Source organism: Erinaceus europaeus, chromosome 8 (assembly GCF_950295315.1).
Source record: "Erinaceus europaeus chromosome 8, mEriEur2.1, whole genome shotgun sequence".
Lineage (NCBI taxonomy): Eukaryota > Metazoa > Chordata > Mammalia > Eulipotyphla > Erinaceidae > Erinaceus > Erinaceus europaeus.
Window position 1 is genome coordinate 4,375,892 of NC_080169.1, and position 22,307 is coordinate 4,398,198.

General features: G+C 44.3%; 1 protein-coding gene across 1 annotated transcript in view; it reads right to left on the reverse strand.

Moving 5' to 3' along the window:
- Positions 1-10,199, reverse strand: part of TBX20 (T-box transcription factor 20) — a 35,736-nt gene extending 25,537 nt beyond the window's left edge. Inside the window, exons 1-4 of the mRNA XM_007523385.2 lie at positions 9,946-10,199; positions 6,261-6,513; positions 5,011-5,175; positions 759-867 (exon numbers count right to left, since the gene is read on the reverse strand). Of these exons, the coding sequence (XP_007523447.1) occupies positions 759-867; positions 5,011-5,175; positions 6,261-6,513; positions 9,946-10,072 (654 nt within the window). The 5' untranslated portion in view covers positions 10,073-10,199. The remainder of the gene's footprint in view (positions 1-758; positions 868-5,010; positions 5,176-6,260; positions 6,514-9,945) is intronic.
- Between the last annotated feature and the right edge of the window lie 12,108 nt (positions 10,200-22,307).

Consider the following 22,307-nt stretch of genomic DNA (forward strand, 5'->3'; position numbering starts at 1 on the left):
TTCAGTGTATCTCCTCCTCTCCCCGCCCCCCTTCACTCACTCACTCTGACTTTCTAAATAAAAGAAATGAAAAAAAAAAATGAGTGCAAGAGCTAGGGAGATAGTGAAATGGTTATCATATACATGTTCATGCCTGAACAGCGCTCACCTACAAAACAAAAAACAAAAGACGGAGAGGACTATTCAGTAGCATCGTTACTACACAAGATTCATGATTTATTCCCTGACACAGAATTTTGAAATTCTTAATGGTAAGATTTCTCTGTGCTTTCGGTATTCTTATTTTGATGACAAAGGTAACACACAATGACTAAACAAGGCTTTCCCAAAGGTACAGGGATGCAAAACATTTTGTTCTACTGTATCTTACATGAATGTATTTTACAGAACACAGCACTTCATTTACGCTGTGTCATCTCACAAACCACGGACACAAATCAAATGTTTCATCCAGGAACGGTCATCGTTAACCTTCACAACGCATATGCCCTGTGTCTAGATGGTACGTGTGATAAAGCACTGGCAGAAATATTAGAAAACCCATGGTATCAAAGATCCCTGATGTTCCTGTATACATTCCTATATGTGAGCTCTTCTCAAGAGTAGGCATGGCCCTTTGAAGAACACATGCACATTCCCATAGAGCGTCTCAAGAGATGGAGGAGAAAGGGAGGGCTCAGAAGCAGAAGGACAAACTATGGAGAGACCATCCCCCTTCCATTCCGGGGAGCCCACACAGTCCAAGGTGCCGTACTTACATGGCCGTGCTGATCCAGCTCATTGTTGGTAAGTTTCACCTTCTCAAAAGACACCATCTGTTTGAGTAGCTGCTCACCAGTGAAAGGAGAATCTGGGTGTACATACAGTCTGGAATTATGAGATAATTTTATTAAGAGCGAAAAACCTTTATAATAAAAAAGTTTATATCTTACATACCTGGGGGGGGGGGAAACTATTTTTTGTGCATTATAAAACATTGCCATTCTAAGGAAACACAAAATTTTATGTAAATGTTTTATTTAACCTATGTGCCCTAAATTTAAAAACATAGCAATACCAAAATAAACCTAAAATACTACATACTTTCTTTCCTTCATCTTCATATGATCTAAGAGGGGTGAACTGTTTTTTGGGGAGGGCTATTGCTTTAAATAGTGAATTTTCTTCCTTCTTTTTTTTTTTAATATTTATTTTATTTATTTATTCCCTTTTGTTGCCCTTGTGTTTTATTGTTGTAGTTATTATTGTTGTTGTCGTTGTTGGATAGGACAGAGAGAAATGGAGAGAGAGACCTGCTTCACCGCCTGTGAAGCGACTCCCCTGCAGGTGGGGAGCCGGGGTTCGAACCGGGATCCTTATGCCGGTCCTTGTGCTTTGCGCCACCTGCGCTTAACCCGCTGCGCTACAGCCCGACTCCCGAATTTTCTTCCTTCTATCTGATCAACTGCTGTTCTGTCAAACTAAACCTTCCCGATATTATTTTCAAAATAAATTTCCCAATATATATTTTCATAATAAATTCTCTATTATACTTATTTCACAAGTTCCTGAAATGAGCACTGCAAAAAAAAAAAAAAAAAGCAGTTACAACAAAATATTTAAGAGGAAGCAATTGCAGAGAATCTATTTATTTAAACTCAAAGGTGATTTGCTTTAAAGTTTGTGCTTTTATTAATACAAGACAGTATAATTTTAATAGTTACTTGGGGAACTTTAGGTAATTGTTCTTCTTGTTATCCTAAATACTATAATACTATTACTTTCATTACCATCTAAATAGTTAACTGCTCACATGACAAGGAAAAGAAGCTGAAAGAGTTGCAAATTATTCAGTGCATTTATTGTAAATAGTCTAATAAAATGAGAAAATGTCTTTCTTACTTATTAATCAGCTGCTACTGGCAAGACAAGTAACTTATTTGCTCAAAGTTAAATGCAGCCCCTCTGTTCCATATTCAACCATTATACTAAACTCAACTCTTCGTATTTCCTAATCCTAGTATCCACTCAATATAAGTCTTTAAAAAATCAAGAAAGATTACAGAGATAATGAGAGGGAATTCCTTTATCCATGTAACAGGGAATTTCCACATACACGTTACACAGGATCCTTCATACTATAAGTAAATGTAACTATTTTGGTAGAAGCAAAAGCAAGGGGGAAAAGTCACAAAATATTTTCTTGCAACGTTTATGTGAAAAAAAAAAAAGAAGTCTGTGCCATCACCTGTTACATAGAGGACTAAAAAATCGAAAAATTCTTTTTAAAAAATTTTTTAATATTTGTTTTATTTATTTTCCCTTTTATTGCCTTGTTGTGCTTTATTGTTGTTGTAGTTTTTATTGTTGTTATTGATGTCATCATTGTTAGGACAGAGAGAAATGGAGAGAGGAGGGGAAGACGGGGAAGAGAGAAACAGAGAGGAGGAGAAGACAGAGAAAGATAGACACCTACAAACCTGCTTCACCGCTTGTGAAGCCACTCCCCTGCAGGTGGAAGAATAACAGAATTCTATTCTATCACATGCTAAAATTTACAAAGCCTACCTGAAGCAAAGCAAGGGCTCATGTACACACACACACATACACACACACACACACACACACACAACCATTCCTACTAAATTCATAGAAGAAACTCAGACTATTTGTCAGATTTTTTTTTGAGATGCTCAAAATTTCTTTTCAATAAAAGTATTATTTGAAGACACAACTGTAACATGCTTTCAAATGTTATTCCTCTAGGCATGTAATTTATAGGCTTCATTGTTTTACTGTCCTGCACCATATCCTAACCCTCCCCTCAAAAAAAATCCTGAAAATAGTTACATTTTCTAGGAGCCGATGAAATGTTAACCTTTTAAGTATCAATTCGCCATATGTAATCACAACACTTAAGAGATTAATTTCATATCAATCAATTTAAAGCAAAACTAGAAGAGAACATTATTCTAGACCCTGTAACTCTCTTTTTGCCCTTTATTATTAACAATGATATTTTAAAGTATATTTCACTGATGAACTTCCATCTACAATAAAAAGCTTCAAAAATCTAAAACCACAAGCAAAAAAAAAAAAAATCACCCACCCCCTACCCCAGTTCCTCATCTTTCCCTTTTGGAATTGGAAAATAATTAAATTTTATTTTGTGTGTGATAAACACGACAAAGAACAGTTGCTTGAATTATCTATAATATTTCTTTTTTATAATGCACTGGACATATTTATGTAACATCAGTGTAAATAAGCTGAAGTAGGATAAATGAAAAAGTATACAGGAAGCCCCTCCTCTCTGAAGTCCCCTAGGACTTAAAATTCCAGCAATAACTTAAACATGCTGGAGTTAAGATAGTGTATTGGTGGTACGCGCTTTCCTTCTCCAACCAGAACAGATTAGTAACATAAACAAGGCAAGTCATATTTCCAAAGTCCTGCTGGCCTGCACCGGTTCTTTATACCTTCAGATAGGAAGAAAATGTATGCTAAACAAGAGTGATTAACTTCTTAGAGGAAACCCTTTGAAAATATAAAAGGCCATTCACTTGTAAAAACAAAACAAACAACAACAACAACTGGTCAGGAATCCGCTGAAATGCTTCTCCCTGCCTTAAAATAATGTCAGGAGATTTGGAAGTGAAAAAGTAAACTGGTTATTTAATAGCAAATACTAAAGAACACTAAGTTCTAGTCTTTTTAATATCTATTATAAATGGGTGAATTTTATTTAACTTTTAAATGAGTAACAAATTTTCCAAAATGTATTAGTCCTGGGTTGTTTTTTTTTCCTTTAACATATTGATTTATATACTGGTCAGGATAATACCCTACCTAGGGTCTTGTGGGAATGAAAATTCTTAAGGCTCTGCTTTTAATTTTTTTCTCTTCTATTTCTTTACAGTTTCATATACTATGAACTCAATCCTGTGATCACATAGCAAAGTTAACTGTCTATCCAAACTATGTCTGTGTTGATTCTAACTAAATACAAAGAACCAGTTATAATTTAAAAGTTCCTAAATCTGTACATTTAAATGAATTCTTAGCTCAGATATAAACTTTCAATCAGCAACTAAAATTAGTCAGAAAGTAATTTTAAAGCCATTAGACATGGTTTTAGAACGCCGAATATAAAGTCAGCTAATCGTATTTGTTTTGTATTAAAGTCTGCAATTCAATTCTACCACTTCAACTATTACTATCCACATAGGCAAATAAGCTCATTTTCATCACAATGTTCATTGGGACAAAGCATGGACAATAAATATTTCCATGCATTTTTTTTAAACTCCTCCAAGAGCTTAGTACTCCTCCAAGAGTTTAGTGGAAAATTATTAGCAATGAAAAGCGTGCATGCACACATGCACGCTCACATGCACACATGCACACTCATGCACGCGCGCGCACACACACACACACACACACACAACTTAAGCTCACATAGATTCACTGAAATAATGTTTTATGGAAGAGACTATTAACTTGATGTTGGTCTATATTCATCCACTAAATTTATACGAAGAGGAAAATTGTGTTTTTTCTAAAGTCTTTGGTTCTGCATTTCACCAAAATGTTTATTACTTGCAGGCACAACCATAGTGCTAGTAAATATATAATAAGCTGATAGACTCTTCTAAACAGGGTTTTAAGGTGACCAAGTCATAGGTTTAATCAGTTCTGTGTTCAACAGCCAACTAAAAACAACTGCTACCGTGTGGAATGGACTCAGCTTTCTGGTGAGTCCTCAAGTAGAAATCTAAGGGAAACTCTGAAATGCATGGTGATGAAAGATCAAGTTAAAGATGGCATCTAATTTGTGCACACACTCAGCTCCCCTCTGAAAATAACCCATGTCGTGCACAGTTAATCCCAGAGTGCCTGGCTTCACAAAGTTCTCTTGTCAAAGCCCACTGCTTTAAAAACAGACATGTTTAAAATCCAAACAAACAGGACCAGAGAGACTTTCCTAACAGGGATAATGTTGCTCATGCAGAAAAATCCAGAAGCACAAACCTGGCTGGCAGGGGAGGGTCTGCTTTGCCCGCCACGAGCCAGGAAGACCGGTGGTAGGCATAGCGGTATCTCTTGTTGTCCACGGGAACGATGTCCATCAGGACAATGTACTTGGCCTCCGGATCCACGCCCGAAAAGGATACCCGGATGGTAGGAAACATCCTCCTAACACGGGAAGACAAAAATTTGCTGGAGCTCTCACCCGCCAAGGAGTTGGCTCCAATAAAGGACGGAAACAAAAGGTCAGCTTGCACTGCCCCAAGCCCCTTTTCTTTCCCTGTGAAACATTAGTGATATGAATCAAGAGACTTGACTTTCTCCCTAAGCTTAGACAATTTTAGCTAACATATTCATGGGAGATATCACGGGGGGGGGGGATGTTCTTATTAAGATTTTTATTTATTTTCTCGTTATATCTGAAGGTCTGTGCTCTTGGAAAATTCTATGCGTTTTAATTAGCAAGTACTAGAAGCTCCAGGACCCAAGACTTTTGGTAGGAGTGCACAATCCCCTCTCCTAACAGCAAGAGAACCCACTGACTCAGGCCAATGAAAGCAATTGCAGGTTCTTAGGATGGGTTTTTAAGGACTGAGGGGCGAGGGTGGGGGATGTATTCTCTGATGTCTTGAGATCAAGAAAGACCAGTTCCCGCAAGCCACCTAGCTCTTGATCCACAGACCCTGAAGCCAGGACACCCAAGGACTCTCTGCCAGCTCAGCCCAGCTGTCTGCAATACAGACCAAAAAAGCAGCTTTTGCACCAATGCAAAAGCTTTGTTTTGATTTTGTTTCCCAATTTTGTGTGTGTGTGTGTAAGTTCAGGTTTTATTTTTTTAATGGGAACTGAAAGCTTCTGCAAATTGAGACTTACAGAAGTGAAGCTCCCTGTTTCCTGTAGAGAACCACTCACCCAGCATGCATGTGATACTTTCTAGATCCCAACCTTCTACCCCCAACCCCCTCAGAGCTGCAAAGGAATGAGATCTCAGTACCCCTGGTCCTTCTCATCAAGACCAAGCTGGAGATTGCCATGATCAGATCCCAAGAAAACAAAAGCCTGGCTTCTCTATCTTAGTAACTTCTCCAAAGGCAACTTTGAAAAGAAGCCCTGCTAGCCAGAAACATTCTTTCCCAGCTGAGGATCAGGACTAGTCAGTTTCACTGGTCCTAAGACGTGCCCTAAACCACCAGGATGCCTTCCCCTCACCCCACTCCCCACATCGCCCACCCACCCACCCGGGAGCTGACTACCTGCCGGACTTGGTAATGATCATCTCTGTGCCCAGTTCATGAAATTTGTCCCAGAGTTCCTTGGTCTCCAAACTGCAGGCAATTTTGGCCATTTCCTCACTGGGGATGATGGGGGTAGTGGGGATAAGTGGCTCCGTACACAGAGTCGAAGATGGTGGGCTGCTGCCACCATTGCCACCAAACTCCCCGTGAGCATCCAGGCTGGTCAGATCCCCCAGGGGCTGAGTGCAGGATGACTTCTCAACAAATTGTTCTGCAAAGGGAAGGGGAAAATGACAATGCTGGCAAGCAAGGAAAAGGTGTGTGTGTGGGGGGGGGGGGCGCGACACAACCAAAATACGCACCAGGATTTGACTTAAAAAGGGACAGAAATGAAACCCTGTTGACATGTAATTTTGTAAACCAATCATAATCACTAGTAAAATTTAAAAAGAAAAGCTCAAACTCTAGGATAGTAGCTTTAAATCACCACCATGTACATTAAACAGGGAGGTTCCAAGAAATGAGATGCCAGGCAAGTATTGAAGCAAGCGCAACTGTTTCCTCCTCTCCACCACCATTGCTGAAAGCCACCTGGGAGAACAGGAGCTGGTAAAGAAGGGTAGAAAGCAAATATCTCTAATTGTCATCACTCCTAAGTTCTAGGCTTCACAATGTGTAGCGTTTAATTCAGCCTCTTTGACAATCATGAGAGAGTTTTTCTCCCTGGTCACCAGGTCCGTTTCCCTTGTGGACCCAGTCTCTCCGTAAGAGAAAGTGAAGCAGGGTAGAAACAGAGTGGAGAACAGATAGTAAAAATCATGATGGTGACATTTTATTTCTCTGTTCAGCTTGTGGTTTCCCAGGCTTTAATATGCTGGACTGGGGAATTTTAGCAATGTCCATCACAGCCCAAGATCTTATGGCAAACTCTGACAAGAAGCAACCTCTCAGGTCCTTTTTGGGAAAACAGACTTGAAATACTGCTTGTGTTTGTAAGCAAAGGATATAATTCATTCTTTCTCTCTCTCTCTCTCTTGAAATAATGCTTGTGTTTGTAAGCAAAGGATATAATTCTTTCTCTCTCTCTCTCCCTCCCTCCCTCCCTCTCTCTGAAAGTTCTTAGAAGTGAAGAAAAAATTCCAAAACAAGGATGACAGAATATTAAAGTAAAAAGACTGTTTTGCCATCCGCCGACAGGTTAGAATCTCATTACCTATGAACTACACATTCTCTACAACTGATAGGGCCTGGAACTACACCAGTCATTTTGTCAGAATGGATTTGGGTTGGGACACTTCTGTGATTGTTTTAATTATCTTGCATTCCTTAAAAAAGAAACTACTTGAATCTGCTATGTGAAACTAATCTCTAAACATCTTTATTCTAAGAGTCCTCAAAGAATGGAAACAAGTGATAACCGGCTGTCGACACAGAGATGCACACACTCCTAAGCGTATGGGTTTCTGTGACATGTTCATATCATAGCCAGTGTTTGATTTCCTGTACTTTCCCTTGCTGTGGAGCAGACAAGAATAGGAAACTGTTACCTTTTGCAGGATTACTTTACAATGAAAATCCAGTTGATGGCAATATTTTAGATTAAGAATTAACCAAATAATTCTTATATTTTCAAATTCAAAGAAACCTAATCACAATGCAGCATAATCTTATTTCCTACTGACATTTCCAGAAACATGTTCATAGAATGTTTTCATGAAGAAGTGACAAGTCAACTCAGCAATGTTCTTTCTTGCTTTCTGACAAGCGAAAAAGAAAAAGACATATTCCTTCAGTCCCACACTAGCCAGTGTGTATGGGTTGGAGGAAGGAAAATGATACAGGAAAAACTTTCATTCGGTGTTTTATGCCAAGTGCATTTCAATGTTTACATAAATGCTTTTGTGGTGTGAGGCAATTTTCTTTTTTCTTAATCAACTCAGTGCACTTAAACGAAAGATCAGGAGATTTGTTGCTTACAAGTGCTTGCTTCACGGCACCTCATTCTCTCTCCAGAGAACCTCTAGGTGTTTCTCTTGCCAAAATCACTAGTTGAGCTCCGCAGAACTGACCAGTGAAATGGAAGTGTGTATCTTATAGTTCCTTCAAATGCCTGTACCAAGAACCAGAGGAGGAATTCTAATGGTACAAGTCATGTATGTAAGAGGGGGTAAGGGGTACTGTGATACAGATAGAGCTTTATCAGTTAGAATTTAGCTGGAAGGTAGATATCCCAGGAAAAGTGAGAAGGAAACAATGCTGAAATGGCAGTGGGGTGACGGTTGGCATTCTGTATACAGTCTGTAAGGAATCTCAGTCTGACACCCTCTTCCTACTAATGACCAGTGACATGGAGCCCTTTATAAAGTACTGGGAGAGTGCTTAAGCGGAATGGACAATAAGAGGAAGTTCCAGACTTTGCTTTGAAGTGGGTCTATCTGATTGGCTGTTCTCATTTCTTTTGCAGGCTCCAATTTAGATGGAAGGGCTAGAGGCAAAGGGAATGTGGGTTGGGGGTAGAGAGCATTATGGTTGTGCAAATAGACTGTCATTGCCTGAGGTTCAGGAGTCCCATGTTCAATCCCCTGCACTACTCTACACCAGAGCTGAGCAGTGCTCTGGCAAAAAAAAAAAAAAAAAAAAAAAGAGAGAGAGAGAGAGAAAAAAATTAAATTAAAATAAAAATGGAACGTGAAAACTTTTTTCTTTGATGTTTTTTTCCTTTTCTTGGTTCTAAAATGCTACGAGGATTTTAGTTTTCTCTTTGGTGTCTTCTCAATCATTTCATTTTTTTTCATTTTCTTGACATTTCCTCTTTTATATCATTATTCTGATTTTTTTTCTGATGTGAGATGTTAAGTGTTGGAAAAGAGAGAGGGAAGGGAAACATGGGGAGAGTTACTGATAAAATCGTATATTCAGTTTATTATGTACTATTCTCACTGCTTCCTGAGCAATTAAGCAACTATTTCCTGAGGACCAAGAAGTGGTTGTGACAGACAGCATTTCTTTCTCCCTCAATTATAAAGGGACCTTTGGACACTTATCCCCAACAGTTTTTTCCCACACAACTCACTTGGGCTGAGAACATAACCTCTATTTTCCCTAGTGTCTTCTATAAATGGTAAAGGTTGTTGAATAAACAGTATAGCTAAAAGTTGAGGAATTCGGAAAATGGTTACCGGTTAATGTTTTGCCAACCTCAGCCGAAAATGACAGCAGTTATAAAATGATATCTTAGTGGTGCGTAGAGAGTTTCTATGAAGAAGACTGCATGCAGGGGAGGCACTGGTTTATTCTACAGCCCTGGACAGTAGTTTTAAAGGATATTCGAATCAGAGGCAAAGCAAAATTAATCCTGTTTGTTCTGAAGCGATTTGGCGCGTCTCTCTGGCTTCATATACATAAACAAGTGTTACCGGCTTCATAACTCGCGCTGTCCTAAATGACGGATTATTACTATTATATATATATATATATATATATATATATATATATATATATATATATATATATATATATATATATAATCTTGGATGTGTTTTGGCCCAAGAAAGTTTCCGGTACCCGACGCATAGGTGAAGGAGAGACATTCGCTTAGAGGACACTGTGAGAGCTTCCCGAAGCAATTTGGGTGGGAAAGAAAAACAGACAAACAAGTCCCACGGCCCTGCCCACAAGAGACGTGTAAGGGGCTGCGACTTACCCAGTGGTTTGATGGTGTTTTCCGTGGCCTCCTTCTCTTTGGAGCCGCCGCTGGACATGAGCGCGGCGATGGAGAAGGCGTTGGCCCGGGAGGAGAGCTGGGGCTTGGGCGAGGCCGTGAACTCCATGGTCCCCTCCGGTGCGCTACCCTGGCCGGGGACAGGTTTGCCCGAGCGACCGTCCAGTTTCCCCAAGGGGAGACCCAAGACCGAACACGCAGCGCAGCGTCCCAGTGCGGTCGCAGCGGACCCCGCGAACTCCCCGGAGCTGCACACCGACCAGCCTCTCTCCGCGGCACCCACGGCGGACTCTACCCGGCGCGCAGCCACCAGGGCGCCCGGCGGGAGCGCAGACCGCACCTCGGGAAGCCCGAGCTGCACATCGGCGGCGGGAAGCCCCAGGGCCCCTCGGCGTCCCGCTGCCCCCCGGCCGGGCACGACCCTCGCGGGCCTGGATGCGGAGCGGCGGCGGGCGCCCGGGGAGGCGCGAGGGCGGCGGAGCGCAGGGCGGGCGGTGCGGAAGACACTGCGCGGGGCGGGCGCCCGCCTGCGCCTTAAGGTGCCCCCGGCGGCGATCCCCGCGGCCCGCAGCCACTCAGCGCCGCCGCACGTCACCGCTCCCTGCCTCCGCCGCCGGGGGCGGGGCCGCGGGCCGGGGTGGGGGTGGGGACGGGGGACGGGGAAGGGGGCCGGGGTGGGGGTGGGGCCGGGGGCCGGGGTGGGGGTGCGCCCGGAGCGCCGGGCCGCCGAGGCCCGCGGTAGCCGCCGCAGCGAAGGGGTGCCGGCTTGAAGCGAAGCGGGGAAAGGGGTGCCATCCTCTGGGTGTCGCCTCAGGAAACACCTACTGCACCCCCTCCCCCACCTCCATGCGTGGAGTCGGGTTTCTCCAGTCGTGAGGATGGAGTGAGCGCTGTGTGTGTCTTAAGATCCAAGATTCCAGGATTGATCCAGTATGGGAACCCAGAGATAACCCAGGGAGAATGACTCTCCCATGCATTTTTCTTCCTGGGGCTTCTACCACCGCCCCGCTCGCTCCCAAGTAAATGAATCAAAAGTTGAGACGGAGAGATGCAGCGCAAACCGGTCTGCGGAGCCCCCGCACCAAAGGGTCGGATTCTATTCTCCCGGGATCAGCCCGGACTGGGTCCACATACTTTTTGCAACCCCCCCCCTCCACCCCCAATACCTGCTGTATGTCTGAGTTGCAAAGGAGAGAGAGCGCTAAGGCAGGGCTGCAAGCATTTGACAAGAAGACCTATTGGACACCCCGCTCCAGTTCCGTGACCTATTGGACACCTGGGACTCCTGTTCCCGGAAGGATGTCGAAAATACAGGCTCAGGGCAAGGGGACCGGGGGATGAGCCTAGGCAGCGCGAGAGCCCACTGCGCACCCGCACCACGGCACCAAACCCTCCTACCCTAACTAACTAAGCTGCGACCGGGACTTCCCACGGCCCTGTCCAGTTAGAATAACTCAAATTCTCCGAATTCGCAGGGTAATCCGCTTCGCTCCAAGCCATGTAAACTCAGGCTGACACACACACAGTCAAGCCCTACATGTAAATATTTGCACTTCTTTCCAGCCTGGAGGTCTGGCGATTAGGAGTCTCTCCGTGGGTCTTGAAAGTGAGAGATGAGAGAGAGAGAGAGAGAGATCTTCATTTCTCACAAGCGCTTTTTCCCCCCCTTCATTGCATCCCCATCTTTGTAAACAAACTTACTGGAAATAAATTGAACATAAGGCTGTGTGAGCAGCAAGATTAGGACCGGGTGAGCCTGACTTAAGTCTGTCTTGGAGTTCTTGGGCAGTCGTTTCTATCAGGACGCTGCAAGAAAGAGTTGAGACACCTATTCTGATAATACCTTCGGAGGTATTTATGTGAAAATGTTTGGGGACAGTCAGAGAACTATGAACCGGTTCTGGGGTGAGTTTGCATCGTGGGGTAACCCTCCTTCATTTACTGAGAGAGAGCGAGCGAGCAATCTGGAGAGAGTGCAGTTTCCCCCAGCCCAGCCGACTGGAGGCAGGCGGAAGGGCTCCAGACCAGGTCCCCAGGCACAGTTTTGCAGTTTTGTCTGGATAAAGACAGTTAATTTAGCTGTCCCTCTCTAACTTACAAGAAGTCAGATGGTAGGTTAAACCGCACTAACAAAAACACCCAAAAGTCGGTTTCCATTATTGAATCTGTTTTGGTACTTTGCCTGTTTGGAAAAACCCAGTCCCAATATAGATCCCTCCATCCTTAAACTAGTGTCCCCTTCCATCCCCACCCAGTGCAAACGTGTGTTTCATGTAAGGTGTTCAGACTCCGTTCCTGCCCAATAATAAAGGCTTAGGTAAAAAGGAGGATTTCTGTTGAAAAGTTTTTGCTATTGTTTGTTGCTGTGTGTGTGTGGGGGGGGGAATGTCATGGTTTATCTACAACTTGCTATATGCTTTAACAGTATTGACTTGGTCTTGGGTTTCAGAAGCTTGCCCTAGAATTATGTCTTAATTTTTTAAAAAGTCATTGTATTTCATTTAAAAATGCAACATTTTTTCCCAATTACCTTAATGCTTCAAACTAGAATTTGAATACTTTCATGAGAGGGGCATTTTTTTTTCCCAGAAAAATTGACAGTGCATAGGGAAAACCAACCCATCTATCCTCCCAAGTTTCTATTTCCTTTCTCAGGTCCCCACCTGGCCTTTGCCCAGTTTGAGTTCTTTTGTGGGTGTGGAAATCCAACTTTTCATCCCTTTAAAGGTAAACTGAAAGGGGAAAGTAATCTGGTTGCTGCTGTAAACATTGAACTAGAGGAATTGAAAAGGTCACTTAAACCCTGTTTGAGAGGTGAGTCGTTTGGGGATCCCTAATAAGCTATGTATCTTGTTGGTGTTGAAACAGAGGCAGTAAAACTTATGCTGCAACATAATTATCGGGGGGGCACACTGCCCCTACTCCAAGATTTATTGCCTTTGCAAATCAATATGGTGCTATAAAAAACGGACAACCCGTGTTTGACAGAGAAGTGCCGTCAGAGTGATTCAAAGCAGTCCCTAAGCCCAGGACACAATCCTAAGGTTCCTTCAAACCCCCAGCTTTAGAGCTGGCTAGCGAGTAAGGCCACCCAGGGGACTGAAACAAAGCAAACACATCAAGACACCTTCTGGGACCTGCTCAGGCTGAGCACAGGCAGATTGGGGCTGCTTAGGGTACTACGAGATGCCAGGGACTTGAGAAAGACTTTGGACCTAACCTTTTGAATGCATTAGCCCTGAGATGCTGTGCAGGTTGCCTGACTCTCTCGAGCTTCTATTTCATCATCACATTAAAAGAGGACCCATAACTAATTCCTACCCATAAGATGGCTCTGTAATGAATGAGACTTTATGCATAAAAGCAAAGCGCTGGGCATTAGAGTAACTTACATGTCACAGCATAAGCAGAAGGTAAGTACAGAGGTCTGCTCTATCTCGTTTTTGTACTGTAATTTCCTGATCACAGAAATGTGTCTCTGAGTGTTCTGTGGGGTTAATTGTGTAGATAGTTTTGAAATGTACATGGAGGACTGGGATCAAATGGCGGTAAGGGAATATTACTTACATCCTGTTGAACCGGGAGGACATGGCACGACAAATTTTGGTTATAGGTCTGAGTTTTGTTGCACAAAATGTTCTGGTGACACTGAGAACTGAAAGGTAGAAGTCTCCTTAAACCCGGCACCCTTTGCAACCCTCATTTGTAGGCTCCGTATTCAAGAGACAACCTCAAGAACCCCCGGGAAGTAAGTGGGTCTCTCGTTTTGGGCCAACTGCACCTAGGCTTAAGAAACGCGGAGGCAACACCCTACGCTGAAAGTTGCAGGCTGGGCTCCCGCAGGGTCTGGATGAGTGTCAGCAGGAACTAGCGGGGGACGAGAGCTGTTTTGGGGCTGAGAGCCTGGGTGTGTCTGGCCCAGGTGCTCTGGGAGAGAGAGAAAGATAAAGGAGACCCCCTTCTCTGTGAGTCGCAGATACTACCAAACTTAACCTGAAATCCAATCCCCATCCTCTCTTTCGTTTTTTCAGGTGGAGGCTTTGAAACCAGCAGTCATGAGATTCTATGCCTGTGGCTTCCTAGAATTGGTTTATGCAACAGGAAAAGACCCTCCTCAAAACCGTGTATATTAGGGGGGTAGGAGGTTTAAGCCAGCAACCTCAGAGAACAGAGATCACCTCCTCCCACAGAGAAGGGTGCGGGGCGGGGGGGGGGGGGGGGGGAGACGGGGACGCAGCCTGGAACTGAGTGGGGGGTGGTCTGAGCCAAGACTCAGAAGCACTTTCAGGCTGGGGTTCAATTATCCAGAGAAGCAATACCTCCGATTCGAGTAGCAAGAGATTGCCCTGACCCTGTTGGGATTGGCCCACTCCTCGGAGCTCCCTGCACCAGGTCGCTGGAGGATGCTCGCTCCATTTCACTGGAAGAACAAGACAACAATCTGTCAGAGCACAGGGTGTGCACACTACCCAGGCTCCAGGTTCTTCTCGGGCACTGCCCGTACAGCAGAGCTGAGCGGTGCTCCAGTCTCTGGATTTCTCTCCCCAACCTTCCCATCCCCACCAAATATATATGATTCGTATTTTTAAAATCATTGCTTCTTAAAATGGCCCAGCCACGATGTCACCACTAGTTCCCGGGTGGTGTGTTATATAACGTGGCTCCCTCATTGCTGAGGACTGTGGGGGGCATGGAAAATGGTATCGTATGGGTCTCACCCAACTCCGGGCCGGGCCGTGGCCTTAGTGATCAGGGGAAGGGTCCTTTAGCTCAGTCTGTCCTGCTGCTTGGTATCTGGCTGTAGGCTGGCAGGGATCAGCTGCTCTGGGAGCTCTGTAGGTGATGGATACCCCAAGGGGATCCAGGCATCCCCACTCTGTAAGGGCCTGGGAGCCAAGGTGAAGTCTGAGACTCAATGGCTCTCACACAGGCCGCTTCCTCCCACCCACCATCCTCCCTGCTCCTCCCCACAGTGGCAGAGACTGGCCTGCACACCCCTGTCCTCCAGAATCCTGAAGGATCTTGAGCTAGAGCTGAGTGCTAAACTTACAGAGCCAGGCAAAGACAAGCAAAGGAAACATCTCTCCTGCTAAACTTACAGAGCCAGGCAAAGACAAGCAAAGGAAACATCTCTCCTGCTAAACTTACAGAGCCAGGCAAAGACAAGCAAAGGAAACATCTCTTCTGCTAAACTTACAGAGCCAGGCAAAGACAAGCAAAGGAAACATCTCTCCTGCTAAACTTACAGAGCCAGGCAAAGACAAGCAAAGGAAACATCTCTTCTGCTAAACTTACAGAGCCAGGCAAAGACAAGCAAAGGAAACATCTCTCCTGCTAAACTTACAGAGCCAGGCAAAGACAAGCAAAAGAAACATCTCTTCTGAACCTGTGTGTGTGTGTGGGGGGGGGGGGAGTGGTGAAGATATTAAACCCCTACACCATTCTTCTTTTCTCCTCCTCTTTTTAGGATTTCACCTCCTTCCCCCTCCCAAGAGTCTAGTTGCTTGCTAGATCCTGTCTTTAAAACTTAAATAGCATGTGTATCATAGATTTAACACACACAATTTAAAATGTTATTTTTTAATGACTGAGGATTTTCTTTTTCTTCCACCTCCACAAAATTTGGAACTCTCACACTAGTAACAGCCTGTCTAGGAACGTTAGATATTTAGTAAAAATGACTCTGAAAATAAGCAATGGGGCAGAAATTCACACACAAATGTCTAGTTTCTAAGGTGCCGCTCCTGTGGTCAAGGCAAGCACTGGATGGATCAAACAGAGGGATGTCCTACTGGAAGAGAAACAGGGCCAGAAGATGGGTGTCCACAGCTGGGGCAGCCCCCTTCTGGTGCTGATGCAGGGTGAGGGGTGTGCAAACTCAGAACTAAAGGAAAGGACTTTTCTACCAGACAGTAACCACAGTTGTTTTGCCTGTGTCTTTTTTTCCGCCCTGCAAAGTCAGTTTGGAGTTATCACCAAATTAAAGGAGTGTTTGTAACATGAACTGGTCTCCCACCAACCAGCACAGCCCTCTCTGATGACCGCCAGAACCAATCCGTCTGCTCTCCCAAGGAGCTGCAGCCAGCCCTTTGGTGACAACCTATCTGTGTCCTTATCAGGAGGTTTGGGAGAGCAAGATGGGCAAGATCCTGTCAGGAAGTTGTGCTGCAAGGTCTATGCCATCAGTTCCTACTGCAAGTCTTCCCAGAAACCACTGATTGAATCAAAATGCCCCCAGTATGGACCTGGATGTCTGTTCCCAAATGTCAGCATGGTCCAAAGAACTGGAAATGTGAAGCAGCAGTGAATTGAGCATCTAATAAAAGATAAAGAATGCTGAGCATTTGTTTATTCACCCAATAGTCTCTGGTACTTATTCTTGGCAAGGGACTAGCTTAAGTTCCAGAGATAACACAGCAATTAGAATGCTAAAATTCCAAACTTACACAGCATACAATCTGATAGGAGACACCAATTATTAGCATGTCTTAAAAAAAAACCACACAAAAAATAGAAATTATGGTTAAGACTTAAGGAAATGAGAACCAGAGAATTCAGTCTATTTGTGATCATTCTAGAGGAGACACTCACTGGCTTAGTGTAATGGGAATGGGGGTGGGTAATTTACATATGCGCCTTGCCAATCTAACACAATGATAGGAGAAATAATCCATATATTTAATTATCAATATTAAAATAAAGTGTCTTAGAGTGTAGAGTAACTGAGAATGTTAACTACAAATAAAATAGAACAAATAACAGAATGAACAACAACAAAACCTTGTTGAGGAAGGTGTTGAGGTCTAGCATCAGAAAGACCAGTTTGGATCTGTATGAAAAATATAACTACTGATGATAATACCCACACCAACAAGTTTACTGTGAAGACTAAATAATGTAATGTTCCTGTAAGGCAAAGGACTTAAGAGACATAAATAATAATCAGTTCTGGAACCTGGAAAAGACCCTTTTAAATTAAAAAGGAGAAGGAAAGGGAAAAGGAGGGGGAGAGGGAGGGAGGAGGAGGGGGAAGAGGAGAAAGATTGTATATAAATTAGACATAAATTAGAGCTGATCAGGAATTGTGCTCAAAGCCTCACTTTCAAGCTTGTGCTCAGGCATCTGAGAAACAGGCTTCTTTCTGGGGTCTTTGAGACTCTGGGCTGCCATTGAGGGAGGGGTTGTGGTAGAAACCCCCATATTCCTCTAGTGGAAAGAGATAGTTCCCTACTGATGGGCAAACAGACAGTCTCTGCTGTGCTGGACCTTGTTAGAAAGACTGGGACAGCCATTGTCTGCTTTTTCTGCTACATTTGATTCCATTTACTCAAGCTCTTAGAAGGCGAAGGCGAAGGCGTCCAGCTTCCATTTCAAGTCCAGGATGCTAGCTATTCAATGTACTGCAAATAGCCTCTATTGTGCACTTGATAGGAGCCAGGCACTGCACTCGGCTTTCCAAGAATCTATGATGCCAGTAATAATATGGGTCGGATTGCATTGTTATGTTCACTTTAAAGTTGCAGAAAAATGAGATTTGAAAAGCCAAGTCACCTGCTTGCTCAAGAGCACACGGATAGTTTCCCAATTGACTAGTATGGAACCAAGGTCTTTTGGCCCTGCGGTGGATCATAACCTCTACTGGAATCTATCAGTAAGTATTGGCTTCCTGCTCTGGAAGAAGAGGCGGAAGAGGAGGCTGGATTTTCTTGGTCTATTTGTAATTAGCAGTCCGTTGGAGCTGGGAAACAGGTGCAGCAGTAGTCTCTGGTGTCTGCACACTGAGACCTGAAACTGTTCTGCCAAAGGAAGACAGATGTGACTTGCAATTCTGTTTCTACTATCCCCAAATATAAAGACTGAAGCAAGTGGGATAAGAGTAGATCTTTCCCCGCTTCTTGTAGACTGTGGGCCCAGGAGACTTTTTCATATTTAGTGGCCAGGGGAAGGGGTTGGGGTAGGGATAGGGTGAGGTGGATGGAGAGGTCCTTAGTAATCTGCAGGTTGTGTAGAGGCTGAGGTGTCAGTCCTGGGAAATGGAGGAAGAGTGGGTGGTAGGGAGAAAGCACCCATCCATCCTGTGGGCTGGCCTTTTGCAGGTAAACTTTCTCCATATACCTCCCCACCACTATGGAATTCTGGAGGTTCGAAGCCAACTTTGTCTATTTTTTATCTATTCTGAACCTCAGTTCCTGTCACTGTGAAGAGACTCACTCCCCACTGTGCTGCAGAGGAAAGCCCCAAAGTGACTCCCCATACTGGAGATGAGACTATGGTGGGAATATCAGTACTTCTCTTCCCTTCCCCCCATTCCTCTCCTTTCTCCTTTCTCCTCTCCTTTCTCCTTTCTCCTCTCCTTTCTCCTTCCCCTTTCCCCTCTCTCTTCTCTCCACTTTCTCTCTTCCCTCTCCCGTCCTCTTCCCCCTCCCTTCTCCCCCTCTCTTCTTTCTCCCCTTCCTCTCTTCTCCTTCTTCTTCTCTCATCTCTCAGGTCTGACATCTATCCTCTTTGATGCCTCCAGGGTGACCCCATCCTTAGTGGCTGCATCTTCAAGAGGCCACTGACAGCCTCACAGAAGCAAGGGATCAGCAGTGTCCTTCACCTACACATCCACCTGCTCACAGTCACCACTGGGTGGCTCTAGAGGGGGACCCTATTCAGAAAGACTTCTCCCAGATCCAGCTTTTGGTGTGTGTGTGTGTGTGCGTGTGCGTGTGCGTGTGCGTGTGCGTGTGCGTGTGTGTGTGCTGGGGGGGGGTGCCTATGAGCGCCTGCATGGAGGAGAGACCCACTCAAGCCCTCTTCTCCACTTGCTGCCCGCCCCCTCTACAGGCTACTCCACACCGGGCCCTGGTGCAGACGCCGGGTCCTAGAGGCCCGCCGCTGCGGTCCCGGCTCTGTCTGCGCGGTGGCGGCGGCAGGGGCCTCCCCTGGCCGCCCCGCCATTTAATCAGGGCTATTATCAGACTAGGCTTGCAGGATGGCGCCGGCTGAGCTTTGCCCCCATTAGCTCAGAGCAGGGTGGGGGCTGGGGCCCCGGTCGCAGCCCAGGCGCTTGTGGGGCTCTTTTGAGAAAGGCCATAGGGCGCAGGTCATCTCAACTCCCTCTTTCTCAGGATGACAGTTTTTAAACTTTTTTTCCTAGCTCCCAACCCTACCTTTACTAGCTCTTTGCCACTGGCAAATCACTGAACTTGAACCACCAGTTTCTCATCTGTAAAATGGGCCTGGCTAAATAATCAACTCCCTGGTGATGTGAAGATGAAATGATGGGCCTGGGGAGACAGCACAATGGTTATGCAAAATGCCTTTAGTGCCTAAAGCTCTGATGTCCCAGGTTCAATCCCCAGCATCACCATCTGCAGAGATGAGCAGTGTTTTGCTATAATAATAATTAATAATAATAATAATGATGAGTCGGACGGTAGCACAGCAGGTTAAGCGCAGGTGGCACAAAGCGCAAGGACCGGCCCAAGGATCCCGGTTCGAGCCCCCTGCTCCCCACCTCCACAGGACCCTCTTCACAGAGGGTGAAGCAGGTCTGCAGGTGTCTGTCTTTCTCTACCCTTCTGTGTTCCCTCCTCTTTCCATTTCTCTATCCTATCCAACAATGACATCAACAACAATAACAACAACAATAAAAACAAGGGCAACAAAAGGGAAAATAAAATTAAAATAATAATAATAATAATAATGCTAATAATAATACACCCTTCAGTGTTGTGCTGATAAACTGTTATACACAAATGAGGTTACTACTGTTACTGCACTAGGATGTGTCAGCCCATTTTCTTTTTAAAGATCTCTGAATAAAAGAAGGAAGGAAGGAAGGGAGGAAGGAAGGGAGGGAGGGGGGTAGGTAAAATGTAAGGAAGAACTCCAATGATGAGTTGCAGACTTGCTGATTTTATTCATGACTGTCTCTGTTGAAGTTTTCCTCTAGAACTGGCTGCCAGTGTGGTATTGGGCCCTTTGCTCCATCTCTGCATTCCTTCTGACTTACCTGTTACCTGGATGGAATAGTAACACCTTCTTGGGCAGTTCTGCCTATTAAATGAGATGACCCCTATCAAGCCTTTAGCACAGACTAGGATCTTCTGAATAATGTGCTTGTCATTATTTGCAAAGTGTTTTTTTTTTTAATTACAGACATAGCTTTGTTTTTCTTAATCACCGACTAGAAGGCTGCTGTCCACTGATCCTAAGGGAAGTTTATGCTCTTGCAGGAAAGCTCAAGTGTAGGGTTGAATGTCAGGCTTGGAAATGCCCAGGAAAGGGAGTGTGACTTTTCCAACTATCTCTAGGAGTTCCTCTTTGCATTCCCATCACATAAAAGCTAAATTGAAAAGGGGGGAAGGGCAACTTAAGAAAACAAAAAGGAAATGAAAGAAAAGAAAGAAGAAAAAGAGCTCAATAGCAAAATCGGTCACTCTCATGTGAAAATCAGCACTCACGCAGCCCCATCATTGTTGACCAGTTATTTCTAATCAGCAAAGTCTAATTAGCAAAGCAAGGCTAATTATTAAAGTAACCTAATTATTAAAGGCTAATTATTAAAGTGACTGTTTGTGAATGGTCCTTAAGGGAGATGTGCTGGGCACAAAGCCCAATCCTGTACCAACAACTTCTCTAAAAGCCTAGTCCAGCTTTTGCATTGACATTCTTCCTCTGTTAGGGAAACCATACCAGCTGGATGGTTTATCTCAAGTGCTTGTCCATGCTAGGCGATTCCTAAACACTTCACCTGGACAGTCTCATTTGTTCCATCCCAATTTGCAGACAAGGAAACTAAGACAAAGGAGTTATGTAATTTAGTCTAACTCAAATACTAGGTTACCAGAAAGTCATGACACATTTTTTAAAAAAAAATTTATTGTAATTAATAATGATAAACAAGATTGTAAGGTAACAGATACAATTCCACACAGTTCCCACCACCAGAGTTCCGTATGCCATCCCCTCCATTGGAAACTTTCCTATTCTTTATCCCTTTGGGAGCATGAACCCAGGATCATTATGGGGACCAGAAAGTGGAAGGTCTGGCTTCTGTAATTGCTTCTCCACTGGATATGGGTGTCAGCAGGTTGATCCAAACCCCCAGCCTGGCCTGTTTCTGTCTTTCTCTAGTAGGGTAGGGCTCTGGGGAGGTGGGGTCTCAGGACTCACTGGTGAGGTTGCCCTGAGGAGTCATGTTGGCATCATGGTAGCATCTGCAACTTGGTGGCTGAAAAGCATTAAGATATAAAGCAGAACAAATTGTTTAATAATCAGGAAACTAATGGTAAGAATAGAGCAGATGAGATTTGGGGGTCTCCAGTTTGGAAAAAGCTAGTAGGTCTATTTTAGGTCTATTCCAAAGGCTCCATGACTTGACTAATTTTTGCTTAAGCTCAACAGCTAACATGCTGGTGGACTAAAGGCATTATCTGGGGAGAGGTGTCAGAGCTGGAAATAGGACTCAAAAGCTGGATCAGGGAAGAGAGTAGCTCCCAAATATGGGGAAAGTATATAAATACCTTTAACTGTAAACCTTATCAATTTGATCTGGGGCAACAGATCTTGATTCAACACAGGAGCCTGTGTAACCTCTGCATCCCTGTAGGTCTGAGCTCACATTCTGTGGTCATAGCTGGGAACACTCTAGGCTGCACTCATTGCCAGGCCCATCTTTCTCCAGTGATAGGGGATTTGAGCCCAACCTCCCTTGAGAGAATGGGGCAGTCCCTACCATTGTTGATCCACATTGAGATGAAGGTCCTATAGGGACCCACAAAGGGGTCCATTATGCTGTTCTTGATGGAGATGACCAGTGACAGTGGAGAGAGGGTTCTGTTAGAGGTCTAGGCCTATCCAGTCTATGTGAGAATCTCAGGACTCCCCGACTAGGGCCCTGGATGATGGGGTGGCCTGGTAGTGACCAAAAGAGCCATCATTAAAGTGTGCCGGTCTCCAGCTTTTGTAGCTTACTTTATCTGACAAATTTAGCCTTGGAGTGATTGGGAGAAGTGAAACAGGTGAGGAGGGTATCTAAGTTTAAGTAAAAACTATTTAATTAAGTACTTTATGGGGTCTTTTTTAGGTATTTCTTTTTCTAATATTTTCTTTATTTTATTTTTGAGAGAGATGCAGAGAGAGACAAACAGAGAAACACCAAAGCACTGCTCAGCTCTGACTTATGGTGGGGGGGATTGAATTTGGGACTTTGGAGCCTCAGGCATGAGAGTCTGTTTGCATAACCATTATCTCTCCCACCCCTTTTTTAGGTCTTTCTACTTGCTTGCTACACTTATTGAGTCACTGCAAATTATTGTACACTTTTTTTTTTCCTCCAGGGTTATTGCTGGGCT